Raw genomic sequence first — 14,329 nt, 5'->3', positions numbered from 1 at the left:
ATTGTAAAGAGTCTTCATCCACCCGTTGTGCTCTTCTGAGCCCGTCTCATCTCACACCACTCTCCCAACTCTCTCCAAATTCTCTCCTTTTCTGCCGGACGAAGCGTAGCAGCCAGCCCGCTCGTGCTCGTAGCAACAAACACCCTCGCTCCAGCCCATGCCTCGTTTGGCGCATCACTGCCACCTTCCTCCTCATCCCGCTTGACGACAACGCCCATGCTCTCCCCCTCGTCCTGCCAACCGTACCGGAACTCCTCCTTCCGGATTCCCCTCCCGTGCCTGACGCGCCAGATGCTCTCCCAGATCCCCTTGCCAACGATGCAGACCACCTCGGGGCGGCAGCCTCTGATCTTGTCCTCTAACACGTCGACGCCCTCGTCCATCTCCGCCTTGGACAGCTCGGCGCCATTGCGGCTCGGGCGGGAGACGATGTTGGTGTTGCCCAGGCCGTAGAGGCGCGGCAGTTCGCGGTCCTCTGTGGGCGAGCACAGGCGAGGCGTGATGCCCGAGGAGTGGAGGAGCTTCCAGAAGAGGTTGGAGGGGTGCGCGTAGGCGTGCCCGAGGGCGGCGGTGCGCAGGCCCGGGTTCAGCCCCACGAATAGGACCAGGAGTCCGGGGGCGAGGATATCCGTCAGCGGCGGGAGGTGGGCGTAAGTCGACGGCGGGGCGTAGCCTGTTGCTTTGCGCTTGCGTTTCGGCCTCGCCCCGGGCGCTTGGGCGGCCGGTGTCACGGTGCTTGAATATGGGACGAGGCCGAGGCCGTCGGAGTCCCAATCCAAGGGTTCGGGTTTCGGCGTGAGGATACCGGGGGCCGACGCGGACGAGGACGCCAGGGGTTCCGGCGTCAACACCCGCGCGTGCCTGGCGCAATTGCTGCCGGCGGCGGTGCGATGTCTGGTGACGCGGTTCGGGGACGAGACGGGGCCGAGTGGGGTTGACTTACGGGGACTGCGACGGAGCGGCGCGGGGGACGATGGGGGTCGGAGGCTTGGTATCGCGGGCAGCACAGGTGAGCCCCCTCCGGGCGGTGGGGGCGCCGTCGGGCTGAACATGTACTCCTGAAGCTGCAGGCGCCCCTGGAAGCTTGCGGCTTTTGGCTCCGGTTCTTGGCCAAAGAATGGGGACTCCATGGCTTCCCACGTCTTGGCTTGGTTCCTCGAGATTGCCTGGTTTCGGTTGTGTTGCGACGAACGGAACGGACCACCCGACTTTGAAGCAGCTGGAAGCCCCCCCTTCGCCGTCTGGTGGAACACGCCGTAACGGGATTTATGACCTGCTTGCTCCAGGCAGCGAAGCAGCCGCTCTGGAAAAAGAGGCGAAGTTGTTGGGAAAAGAGGCTGGCGTTAGGGCGGCGTGGCGTTGGAGGATGGACTGAGAGCGAGCAAGCCGTGAACAAAATAGTAGGTCGGCGATGTAGCTGGGCTGAGGAATGGCTTTCCGCCACCAGCCAAAGTTGCCACTGTGCTAGAGTTTAGTTCAGGGGAAAGATTCTCATTACCAAAGCAGATTCAACGTCCTACATGAGATGACATTTAGGACCCACAAAATGTGACCTTGATAGAGTTGCTCGACTCGGTACCTATCGAAGTGACACAGAAGCACCTCTCAGCCTCTTGGACCTCTCTTCCGGGGCCACAGCGTCCACGGGTAGCGTTTTGGTTTGGTTTGGTTTAGTTTAACATTTCCCTCTTACACTGATTAAGGCCAGAGGAGAGGATGTCTTCGCTTTACACCAGCGCCTGAATGTGCAAGTCACACTTCCACATAATTCACCTGGCACTGGATGGATCGGCAACGAAGCAGTCGCCACGGAGACCTTGAGATGAAATTGCAATTCTATATTCAAGGCGAGATGCGGCTCAGAAACTCCTCCACAAGTGGTATCTATCATGCACCCCGATTCCAGACCCCATATATACATTGTTACGCTATGCCCCTGGAAAACTCCATGAACCCTCAATGAGAAACAACTGCACCCTGGCACACGGCACACTCCCGGCTCCTCTCATAGAACTATGATGTTGTCCACCCTCCGTCCTTGCGTCTCGATAAAGTACTTTCTGCGGACGCCCACCCCCAGAGCGTTTCCAAACTTCTCGTATGCCTCAGGTCCACCACCGCGAATCATCACCATGGCAATGGGATGCGGCCGCCGCAGTCCCGCCGGAGTGATTTGCTCGACATCGAGATGAGGTTTGATCATGTCGTACTCCCACAAGTCTGGGGCGCTCAAGATATAGTTGGTCTCGAGCTCATCCTCGTCGACGATAATGACGAGCTGCAGGGAGCGTGCCGATGGGGTGTAGGAGGGGATATTAGCCATCTTCTCGCTGAACGAGCAGCCCCCCCGGCGCATGACGATGACTTGGTGATGACGGGGCGCCTCATCCGGTAGGCGGCCGTCGCAGGCAAGGCCGGCGCGGTACACTGTCTGCCACGGAAGGCTCGGCGGGGTGTCGTCGGCGGGAATGGACGCGTCGGGGATATCGGGGAGCGGAACCGCTCCCTTGCCCACGGCCAAGGCACCCATGTAACTTTCGACATGAAACTCTGCCTGATCCCCTGCGGGGTGAGGCGCCGGCGTATTGGTGGGGTCGAAGACAGATGTGACAGCGCGGATCATGGACTTCAGCATAGACCTGTAGGCAGTGTTCATGCTCTTGCCCGCAACTTGATCCTCCGCAAGTTCAGATCTGGCCTCTTCGGTGAGCTGAACCTGGTCGTCGAGATCGCCAATGTCAACTTCTAATCCCTCAGCGGGCACGGGAGCGCTGGCGTTACGCTCCTCCGGTTCTCCGTGCATCATGACGAGCTCAACGAATCCGTTGTACCGAACGCGGTTAAAGAGAGGGTCGGTGATACCCTTCAGAAGATCTGCGTCGATGTGGACTGGTTCGTCTCGTCCTAGAGGCATGTGGTTAACCTGCGTAACCCGCCAGGTATGATCATAGGCAGAGTCGAAGGAGTCCTCTTGTACAAAATGGACTTTCAGCCCGCTCAGAGCAGATATCCTGACGCCCACAGGTGTTTTGAAGGCGGCAGTGTTTGCGAAAAGGTTATTGAAGGCGCTGCCAACACTGCCTTGTTGGATGCTTGACGGGAATTCGATGATGAGCGTAGGCTTGAAAGGCAACGCCGCGCAGGTGCCGTTGTCTGGAATGAGAGATCGCGGCAACGTCCAAGGGAAGAAGGCATGGTTTGCCTTGTATCTGGAAATGGACCCATTGCTTCCTTTGCCTGCAGAGACGAACTCTACACCACTCCGCGGGTTAGAGATAGTGTGGAGGTTGACAAAGCTTGCCGCGTGAAAGACGTCGCGCCGCGCGGCAAGAACCGACCCTGTCAAGGGGACTTGTTTTGTGGGAGCAGGGCAGGTGTTTGTAAAGTTCTCGTCATAGTAAACATTGACGCTCGTGGCCTGCTGGCGGTAATTCGGCTTCTTCTTCGGCTTCGTCCTTCGTCGAGGGATAATTAGAGGATGCGCCTCGGTTGTGAAAACATAAGCAGCATCGAGCTTGTTCAGCGGGTGCTCTGGGTCGAAAAGCAAGTATAGGTACTTGGTTGTTTCGCCCAAGAAAAAGCTCTGCATGCGGTCGGCCTTCTCCCCTGTGTCGACGTTCTGCAGCCCGGACCAACCGCACTTTGTGTAACACAACCTCTTGATGTCACTTAGAACCATCTCTCCGACGTGTACATACCACGGGTCATTCGTAGCACGGTACAGGTAGTAGTTCGACTCGATGAACTCGGGTCGACCAGGCCACCAGCCGATGCCGGAATCAACCTGTCGGTCGCGTACCGACCATCGTTCGGGTAAAGCACCATAGCGAGTCCAGAGCGCTGTGTATAGCAAGTTGGCTTCTTCGGCCTCCTCAACTTCGCCGGCCATAGCAAGCAGGCCAGGATAAAATGCGGCGAGGCTGTCAATCCAGCTCGTGAAAGCGTATCCACGGGTACGGTGGCCCGTCATGTAGTATGGGTGATGCGCGTCATTATATAAGTGACGCTTGATGGCCGCATGTGCATGGTGCCAGGCCTCCAGAAACGCCCCTGCGGAGTTTTCCTCCGGCGTCAACGGCGTATCGTGCAGCGTGTTGGGATCGAGCCACTGTCGGTCCGTGGGTGGCTCTGATATCGTGACGTTCGGGAGCTCATGACCAGACAGCAGGATATGGCTTTTTAGGGCATATTCGAAGAAACTGTCAATGCCAGCACCTATTCCCGCGTCGAAACTGACCCATTCGCCTTTTTCAGGGTCGATAGCGTTTCCAATAAGACCTATCTCGCTCTTGGCTTTCCAGACGGCCCAAAACGCTCGCTTGGCCAACTGCTCGAATCTTGGATCGCCCGTAAGCCGGCTGAGGACAGTGAACTCCAAAACGAGACTTCCTGCGCCGGCACTGCACGTGTCCGTTTTCTCGTTCGTAGCTCGAGGCGAGTCTGGGTCATCTCGGGAGACTTTATGGAGCGGGGAGTTGACGTAGAACGGAATGCCGTGTCGCAAGTTGACCCTCGGGTACGGTAGACCTGTCTTTGTGTAGAACGCCGGCAGAAGTCGCTCCGCGAGATCCATCGCCAGCCTTAGAAGTTGGCCGTCATACTTGAAACCGTTCGGCCAGGATACCGGATGCAGCTCCAACGGGTCCGACTCCTCGTCCTCGTTGAAAACGTGGCCTGGGTTGTAACCCGGTATGGGTAATTCTCCGACAGCGAACAGGTGTGCGCTCAGCAAGCCGCCTACCCCTCTGATGACCGTCTCGAAGACCTGTACTTTGCTGTCAAGATCGAACCCTCGTGCTCTTCGTCCTTTCCCAGAAGGGCCTCGTCTGCCGTCTCCGTAGTATTCCACGAAAGCCGTCACGCTCTGCTGGAATTCCTGCAAGGCCCATACAGCGGTGTTTTGATCAGACGGAGTGCCGGCAAGTATTGCCAAGGTCGATAGGCTGTCGATGAGGGTAAGGGAGTAGTTCCCGAGGACATCATTGAGATCGTAGTTTCCGGGATTCGCGGGATCGCGCGTCAGTGGGGTGCAAGAGATCGGTCGCAGCTGTGACAAAGGGTTAGGCTGGTACGGATATGCTTGTGACACCTTGCGAAGACGTACCTCGTCTTCCGGAAACGCAATGCGCATGTAGTTGTCCCAGCCATGGTGGAAGACCTGTGTGGTCGCGTTTCGAAGTTCGGCGAGGCGGGCAGGGCTGATCGCGGACACGGCTAGGGGCCATAGAAGACACAGGTGAGCCAGAACAAGTAGTTGCGATAGCATGGTGATGCTATCTGCTTGGAACCTAGGCACTGAGCAGGGTTCCCATCAATGAGCGGGCTGCCAGCGGCAGGTGCCTCTCGATTTATGCGCGACTGAAGACGACGGTCGTCATGGAGATTTAGGCCATTCAACAAGCGGCGATTCAAGGAAATAGCATGGATATCACCGAGGGTTAAATCGACAGTGCAAAAAGAAGAAGAGAAAGAAGAGAAAGACGGCTGAATTGAAAAGTATGGCTTCCGTTGGTAGGTCTCGAGCCTCCTTTGACGTGGAATTTCGAAATGGGATGCGATGTCTGTCATCTTCCTCCAATTGGTGGGGCTGCTGACTCAGCACCGAGCCGCCGGATGGACGCTGCACCTCAACTTCTGACGTTCGCCATGTTCTGAGACTGGACGAACGTGTCTTGAGTCAGGCATCGTATAAATCGTGGCCTTCTAGAAGGCAAACTCGGGGAGGCCGGTGGGAAGGTTTTTTCCCCTTTCGCTTTGGTCGCTGTTATACCAATGTCTGATCCCAGAGGGTAGGTTGCCTCTGATTTCCCAGTGCAATGATGGCAGCCACCAATTGCTGAAGAATATGGAAACGTAGGATGAACACAAACACGATGTCGTCGTAAGGTATGATGCTACTGCTTAGATGCATTCTTCCAGCTTCTGTCGCAGAGCGAGAGCGGTTGCCAGACACCCAGTCTTTGGATAAAGTTCGATAAGCTGGTTTTCGCCCGAGTTCTGCATCCTTAGTCTTGATGTACGCTTGGTAGCTAAATCAGAGATGCAAACCGCAAGTCGATTGCCGTACAGTCACTTTTCATAACCAAATCATGATTGGCCCACTTTGGGGAGGGGGCAGGGAGTTGAGCCAGACGGGGTGCTGAATACGATGTAGGGGGCATTTGAGTAGCACTAAGGTTAGGTTTGTCGAGAAAGTATACTACTGAAGATCAAGGATCCAAGATACATCTTTCTCACCACTACTGTACCTACCTGTGAAAGAAGAGCTGCTACTTATCTTCCTTATCGTTCAACTTTAATAACTCACCGTACTTAGAACAAGGTGCGGCCAGTGCGCCCGGGCGCTAGTTGGAGCTTCCCTTCCAACTCCACAGCGCCAAAATCCTTCGATTTCAACCTCATCGAAAACCATCATGTCAGTAGGCGCTTACAACCACGAGCTTTAGGCGCGCCGCATAAGCGCAAACAACCTTTTTCGATGCTACCTTTCATCGATTTTATGCTTCCGGGCAGTGTTCAGGAGAACATCTACGCAAAGTACACTGACTTCGCACCCCCTGGGCACAATGCTGGTCTTGGCCGCAGTGGCCTCCACATCATCAAGTCACTTTGATCACAGCCGTTTCCTCGCCAGTTTCAGGCAGCATCGGAAGAGAACCCTCTTTGACATGGAAATTCCTCGGCAGCGTGATATTTCAAACCAGGGTTGTGTCCGGCTGTGACGTCCATCCTGTTCGCTTGAGTCACAGCTGGGGGCGTTTGCGCTTCAACTGGAGGTGGCCGCCCAAACTGGTCGCGCAATGCCTGCGCACACTGCAAGGCCAGTTCGGGCGTCCATGGCTCAAGGCTCCAACACTCGGAAACCCGCCACTCGCAACGAGTTTTCGAACAATGCATTGTCCTCAACCAGCTCTTCTGCAGCCCCAAGGACTGCGACGTCGAGACTAGAAAGCGGCAGTGGGGTGGAACACTGCTCTCGTCGACGGGATCGCTCTCAGTTGCCAGGAAACGAACAACAGACAACTTGGCACTAGCTCTGATACGTGGTTGAAGCGATGCCGGCTGAACTCCGAGGTTGCAGCAAGAGTCCCCTGACAACCCAGATCATCACTTCGCCGTTTAACGCCCGCAATACAGGATCTTCCATCACGTACACGACTTCTCGTCCCCCCTGGCTATTCTGATGACACACCCGTGACCCAACACCAGACCTTCTTGTCATTGTCTCGTGCGGGGCAAGGCCCCAAGCCTTCGCGGTGGAGAGTCGGAGATCATGAATCCCCTGGTCGGTGGCGCAGAATCAGAACTTCTTGCGCTTCCCAATTTTCCAGGTAATCAGTAGAGCATCCCCTTTCCACTTGTCACAGCGGCGGGGCGTGCCGTGAGTGCCGGGAGGCAGAAACGCAGAAACCTCAACTGCGGGCGCACTGCTTTCTCCAGCACCCATTGCCTTTTGGGGGTGGGGTCTACATCGTTCGATATCGACTGCGAGAAGGCGAACCAGTCATTTGGGCACCGGGGCTGTTTGGAGTATTCCAAAAGAGGCAGGAGAAAGGCGACTTGGATACCATAGCGGAACAAGAGCGGTTTCGTCTTCACCGACTTTGAACCCGATACTCTGGATCCGAGCCTGCAGAGAAGCAAAAATAATGGGGGAAAAAGGAGGTAGGTGCTGCAAGAGCTCTGAGACAAAGAGCGTGTTTTCCGTCACTCCATTGGCAGTCAACGTGGAGAAAGGTGAGCGCCTACTGGTGGGAAAAGAAGAGAAGCGATGGGGTCTGCTGGCGCTGCTGACGCAGTGGTTGAGCACGAGTCCACAACCGGCTTACTTGCTGGCCTCGCTGAATGGAACGCTGCAACCCGGCCTGTGAGAGAGAAGATATACCCGGCCGGCGGTTCCATCCTGCGATTCTCATTCGTCCCAAGAAGACGGATGACGATGTTACTGGTCGGCTTTCGCATGTGTAGTGGCTTAGCCGCTGCGGGTGTGAATTACCGGCCACTTCTTCGCTGGCCTGCGATGATCTGGCATCACATTCCGGATGCAATGCCTGGCAGGCGGAGGTGATGGATGGCATGATTGCCTTTTTAGCCTGGCATACGCGCTTCGCGCTTCGCCGTTGGAACGAAGTCGAAAGACTGCTTGAGTAGGCGCAGAGTCGGTTGAACGTCGTTGACAAGCCAATCCCGTGGCCGGCACTCCACGGCTGCAGTCGACAAAGACGTTGGACTTGTGGGAAGGGGATCATGCATACACGTTATACAGGGGGAGCAAAACTCCACGAAAAGGCGGCGGCCGACAATGGTGTGAGGTGACAAACAAACCCGCAGTCTGGACAGATCGCCGAGAAAGCAGTGTGGACGACGACAAGGTTAGCCTGCCTAGGCGTGAGACAGGTTGCAGGAGAGGGCTACAACGCTCTGGCAATGGCAGCTCAACCCAGTCCCAAAATTCCCATTGCGGTCGATCAACACCTTCGGCTCAATCGCTCCTAGAATCGTTCTCCATCCCACCCCTCTCCCGGTCTCTTGGGGGCGGCTCTTGGGAAGACCCGGCTATCAGAGACCGCGGCCGCTGTCTCTGGTATGTAGCATAGGAAACGACGGGGAGCCTCCGAAGCAATCTCGTGGTTTACGAGAAAGCAAAGTCAAGCCAAATTTTCTCTAGCGTCGAGCCCGACTCCGCGGGGACCCGTTTGAAGGACGTGGGCGACTTTCCCCTCCACAGTCCACAAACGCACACAAACACACCCGATCTCCTTCCCTCCGGCTCGCAAAGACAGATGACGAAATGAGCGTTTGCTGGTATATCGCGCGCTGCCCACAGCTCATTTACCGACAGTCTGGAACCGCTGATGAAGTGTCTCTGCAGACCGGATCAGACGTGGACTCGAAAGGTGGGGACTCGCTGTGGTGTACCTAGACTGTATGAATAGCTCGCTTCTCCCTTGGATGCACCGCTCCACATAAGGCGCACGAACAAGAACAAGGAGATGGCGCAGACTCCGCGATACTTGGTCCGCGCGAAGGGCAGAGGAGCGCGCGCTATTAACCAAACACCCCGAAGGCCCCCCGGTGACATCTCGCAGGTACGTGCCTTTCGCCATATCTCATTGTGGTCGGTGTCTCTAGTCCTCCCATCTTTCCCGTTCGTGATATCTCTGACGTCCTTCGTCGTCGTCGTCGTCGCCGTCGGAATGTCACCTAGTACATAAATAATACCAGAGGAAGGGTGGTAGAGGGGAGTAGAGTAAAACAAGGCGCGTCGCAGGACCGATGGCCAAGCTTACATCCGTCCGGCCTATTTTCTTCCCTTTCTTCTCTCTCTTTCCTCTTCTTTTCTGGTAGTGGCATGCCTGGAAGAGGGACCGGGGAACCGGAGGAGTATCGGGGATACGCACGCACCACCAGTAACGTATCACACCGAAAGCCCTTCAGGGTTCATGGTGTTCTCGTCAGTTGTGATTTGCAAAACAGGGGTTCATCACATCTTTTGTCACTCTCACTCTCTCCCTCTCTCCCCCTCTCCCCTCCCCATTTTTCCGGCCCCCGGCTGTGATTGTGCCTCCTATTCCCTCTCCCTCTCGCTCGCCGAGTCCTTCTTCCCGGAATCTGGGAAGCAGAGGGATCAATCACTGGCCCACGAAGCTATCCCGTCACCACACCGGTCAAGGCCACCCTCAAGGATACTTGGTGACGGGTGACAGGGGTTTGCTACCCTCCCGATCCGACCGCCGTTCCCCAGCAACTTCCCGTCAAAAGGACTCACCCGTTGCCATCAAAATGAGGCGATGGCATGCATGCACGCAGAATGCTATTGAGGGAGGGGTTGTGATATGATGCGCAACATGACGATCGACCCGTTCGAGACTGGAAATAACAAGCGAGTCGAAGTTTCGAAGTCTCGAAACGACACGACTTGCACAAGTCTCGAAGTCGCCGACGCCCAAGAGATCCTCTTCCCTCCCAGTATGACGTTCGTCTTGGCCTTGGAATGGACAACTCCCAAGTTGCAACACAGGTATCTTGTTGTTTTACCGAAGCTTTCAGCAATAAGGCGGCTCTTCAAATCGTCGTCTTAAGACGGCCATATCCGCAGCGCCCCGGTGGCGCCGGCGGCACGAGGCCAGAAATGCTCCGCAAAACACGCCCTCTTGACTCCTCAGGTACTCGCGTATACTATTGTGTACACCACCCGTGTACATCCGTCTTCCTCATCGGTCATCTCAGCAATCGCGGCGCCCCAGAAATCTCTCACAGGCTTCCCACTTCACGTGAGTAAAATGGCAGCAGTGTGCGAGAGACACCCCGGGTAGCCGACGTCTGGCTTGGCGGCAAGCGACAATCACAGTGCGCGGAAGCCGCTCTGCGGGGCCGTCGGCTTGTGAATCCACCATACTCGCTCCACCCAAGACCCCTCCGTCTCTTTTTTTCTCATCACAGGGGGGGGGGGGAGAGAGAGAAAGAGAAGACAAGTTAATGTGCGGACACCACACGGGGATGCCCCGGGGAAACAAGAGGGACTACATGCCTTAGTGCAGCCACCCCCATCACCTTCGTCAACCCATCTCCCACTCTTTTGCCTGGCGCCGCCGCCTTGCCTGTCCATGTCTTTGGCCCTGTCCAGTTCGTGCTGGAGAAGTGACCCCTGCATTGCCCTTTTTCGGCTGCTGCTTGTCTCCTCACTCTCCCTTCCACTCCCATGATGGTCTCTTTTATCAACATCGTTCATCTGCCCCCCCCCCCCCCCCCCCCTCCTCTCACCCCTTGCCCCGGCTTGCCTTGCCATGTGTCCACTAATTCGAGTTAAAAAAGGGTAAAAGATTCGGGTTGCGGAAAAGCAGCATGTCGCATCCGGGCCAGAAGGGCCGCAGACACGGTCTGGCTGTGGATGACAGCAGGACTTCGCAGTGCAGGTTTGGCGAGGTATGATCCAGTACCGTTGAAAGTAACAGCCGCAGGACGTACCCTCCAATTCCTCTCTCTGCTGTCCGTCTTTCCTGGTCTCTGGATCCATCGAATCCGCCTTGTCCACTGCTCGGCGACGGGGGAGAGAAAGCACGGACGGAGCGCCCGTTAAAGAGGGCTGGGGGCTAGGGGTGTTGCCCAGTATGGAGCATTGGCGAGGTGAACGAAGGAGGAGCGCTGCTCGCCCTCGCCTTCGCCCTCGTTCCTTCAATTGCGGCGTAGCATTAGAAGGTAAATGGGGGTCTCTGTCTCTTGCCACCCCCCCCCCCTTCCAATGATGATGAATAAGCGGGCAAAGTGACAGAGCGATCCGTATGCCATGCCTTCCAATTCTGTGCTGCTGCCTTGTCGTTATGAGATTCTGTTAGGGTCGTTATATTGGGCGCGTCGGTGAGTGTTAATGCTGCCTCGGTCCCGAATACTCGGGAAATCTGCCTGAAGACAGGTGGGGATGGGTCCTTTTGCTCCAGACGAGGCATTACTGAGGGAGCCGATAGACATTACGATGGGTCTTCGGCTCTGTGGACCGGTGGATGGTGCAAGTAAGATGACTTCTAGCGCAGAGCCGAACAGGGTGGGAGCCTCTGTGTGTGCGTAAAGATAAACCATACATGCTTGTATATCTGTGATGGATAATTCGAAAAAATGCCAAACAATATGTACAGAGAAGTATAAATGTGTATGCGTGTAGATGACGATGTGCGGAATCCCAATAAGCCCTCGCAGTTCAGACCAGGCTCCCCCTCCACCACCAGTGAAGCTCAACGAAATAAGTGGTATGTTTCCTCCAAGAAAAAAACAAGATGACGGAATTCTGCAGAGTGTGAAGAACCGACAATCTATGCGTCATGTCGGAGCTGATTTGGCTCGAGTAGCATGGCCCAACCTCGGGACCGTGAAGAGTAAGCAAAGGAAAAAGAGAATCGAAAGGCTGTTGTAGCTTGTGTGTGCTCAGCACATCATTTTGTTGGCAAAACTCCTCAGGAAGTCCTGGACTTTGGTGCGAGACGTCCCTTGGCTCTGGGCTTTGCTGGTGCCCTGGGCTTCGCCGGCGCCCTGGGCTTTGCTGGTGCCCTGGGCTTCGCCGGCGCCTTGGGCTTCGCGGGTGCCTTTCTTGGCCTGGCGATCTTGCCGGTGCTGGCGGCCTTACCAGAGGTAGTTCCCACGCTCTGATTGTCGTCTTCGGTCTTGATTCCCAATCCACTTCCATTTGAGCTAGTTTGGGAAATCATGTCGAGCATGGCCTCATGATCTTCCTCCTCCTCTTCGGCATCATCGCCCCTGTACTCGAATATTTCATCCGTAACCTGGTCATGGAGCTCTGGGTTCTGCTCAAAAAGCCCGCCGCCGTTTTCCGCTACCTCTTGGAGGACAGCATTGGCGTAGGCGCCGGATCGCAATCGGCTGCTGACTTTCTTCAACCTGCGTGTTTTCACCTGGGGATCTTTCGGCATGGGCACAAAGCGCTCTTCCACCAGACCCATGTCGACCGCGAATTCTTCGAGGTCACTCTGACCCCACGGCGTAGTCTGACCGCCGCCAAACTCCCTGAATTTGAGTACAGCCATCTTATGAAATTGTTGGCAGACAAACCCATATGCCTTCAACGCAAGATGTTGCTGGCTTTCTGTCAGTCTGTTGTCTCGGCTTGTCATATCGTCGAGGAACCGGGACGGACTTACATCTCTCGGTGACATCTCTAGGAACTTGTATCTTCCTCTTGAAACCAGCATCTGAAGACGAGAAGTTTTGGATTCCACGTCGAACAAGGCATTGAACTCGGGCGTTATAACATCCCACATGCCGAGCCCATTGTAGCCCGCCAACGTCATCTCCCGTTGCTTTTCGAAGAGATACCGATGTTCGGGGGGGCAAACTTCTTTGATAACGAAGTTATCGGGAAGATCAGGGACATTCTCCTCGAGTTGCACCTGGACAATGTTGTCTGTCTCTGTCGATTCTCTCAAGGGTGGTGTGGTCCGACCCCTCATACGAGGTTGCCTCGCCACCCGTCCTACTGACTCAGAGCTGCTGGGCCTTGAAGGACCGGGTGCCTGCACAGTGGGCTCCTGACGAGCAAATTGTGTGCTTGGAAGGTGATATCCGAGCTGGCGTCTTCTGGTAGCCGTGTCCCTGAAGTGGGCAATGTCGGGTTGTTCCACACAAGCATGAGGGTTATGTTGGGGATAGTATGGCGCTTGGGCAGAAAGGGCAGCGTGTTGTGGCATGGGCAGCTCGGAAGACATATGTTCCACCATCGGCTGCGGCTGCATGGCGTGCTGTCCGTTGTGAGACATGTAGTACTCAGGAGGCATTTGGGGAGATAGAGAGCCTTGCTCCGGCTCCGACTGCTCGGAAACCAAGTAATTGCCCCAATAGTAGTCTGCGGGTGGCTTGGGGACATCGTCGTTTTCTGCCGGGATATAGCTCATCTCAAACTGGCCTTCGGAGGTTGTCGGGTTGATGGACATTGGAGAGCCGACTTGACTTTGGGTTGTGTCCATGCTGACCGCGTGATGCCACGGCATCCCTGAGGGACCAGCAGGGCTGGTTTGCGACTGCATTGGCGTCATTGCGGAGGGGTACTGGGGCAGATTGACGGTCTGCTGGATACAAGGCGAGCCGGTAGCGGAGACGGGTGTCAACAAATGTTGTTCGTTAATCTGGTGTTGCTGGCTGAAAGTTGTAACCTTTGTATTGTTAGATTCGACTTTAAAGATAGTGCTGTGGCCTCCGGCCACGTGTGTCGACTTACAGAGTAAGGGGGGCTTTCAAGCTCCGGATAGGCCGTAACATGAGGCTGGGTCATGGACGAGCGTCTGCTATCCATATGGTCTGACAGTCCGCCTGAACGGACGGGTCTCTGGTCGACGTAGTTTTGGTTTGCCATGGTGATGCGAATGTCGATGGAGAGGTCCTGACAGTTGAGAAAGGGAAAGCAGGCCGATTGTCCAGTGGCGGGGTTGGGCGACGGATATTGCTGGCTACGAGGCAGTCCTTGCGAGTCTTGAAGGCGCATCTAACTTGATGGTTTGATGCGGTGAAGGATTACTCGGCGGGAAGACCTGAGGAGAGCGGCGGGCACAGTAATATAGAGCAGAAGGAAACGAACCGAGTCAGCCCTTCCGATGAAAACGTTTACAGTGGAGGGAATGAGAAGAGAGCCTCGTGAGGTCGGGAGACGGCCGCGGCCTATTAATGACGAGCGAAGTGGACAGGCATTGCCGATCAAAGGGTTGTATTTTTTTGGCAAGGAAAGCCTGCCAGTTGAGACTGAGACGACTTGAGCAAGTGCCACTCTCCAGGGTGGTTGAAGGCAGCGGGGGCCTTGGCCAGGGCTTGAAGGGTGACCGGGAAGGAG

At 55.8% G+C, this 14,329-nt stretch overlaps 3 protein-coding genes across 3 annotated transcripts; all 3 read right to left on the bottom strand.

The window, feature by feature from the left end:
• Positions 1-14: 14 nt before the first annotated feature.
• On the bottom strand, positions 15-1,130 carry CH63R_05823 (Mismatch-specific thymine-DNA glycosylate; the record flags this gene model as incomplete). The annotated part of the gene is made up of 1 exon (XM_018300798.1): positions 15-1,130. The coding sequence occupies one exon, from the start codon at positions 1,128-1,130 to the stop codon at positions 15-17; it is 1,116 nt and encodes a 371-aa protein (XP_018158648.1).
• An 875-nt stretch (positions 1,131-2,005) lies between these two features.
• CH63R_05822 (alpha-1,2-Mannosidase) lies at positions 2,006-5,266 on the bottom strand (the record flags this gene model as incomplete). The annotated part of the gene is made up of 2 exons (XM_018300797.1): positions 2,006-5,047; positions 5,105-5,266. 2 exons carry the CDS (start codon positions 5,264-5,266, stop codon positions 2,006-2,008), a joined length of 3,204 nt encoding a protein of 1,067 aa, XP_018158647.1.
• Positions 5,267-11,948: 6,682 nt separating this feature from the next.
• Positions 11,949-13,987, bottom strand: CH63R_05821 (uncharacterized protein; the record flags this gene model as incomplete). Its single annotated transcript, XM_018300796.1, has 2 exons — positions 11,949-13,658; positions 13,724-13,987. The coding sequence occupies 2 exons, from the start codon at positions 13,985-13,987 to the stop codon at positions 11,949-11,951; spliced, it is 1,974 nt and encodes a 657-aa protein (XP_018158646.1).
• Between the last annotated feature and the right edge of the window lie 342 nt (positions 13,988-14,329).

Source organism: Colletotrichum higginsianum, chromosome 4, assembly GCF_001672515.1.
Source record: "Colletotrichum higginsianum IMI 349063 chromosome 4, whole genome shotgun sequence".
Lineage (NCBI taxonomy): Eukaryota > Fungi > Ascomycota > Sordariomycetes > Glomerellales > Glomerellaceae > Colletotrichum > Colletotrichum higginsianum.
This window is presented reverse-complemented; position numbering and strand designations above follow the sequence as displayed.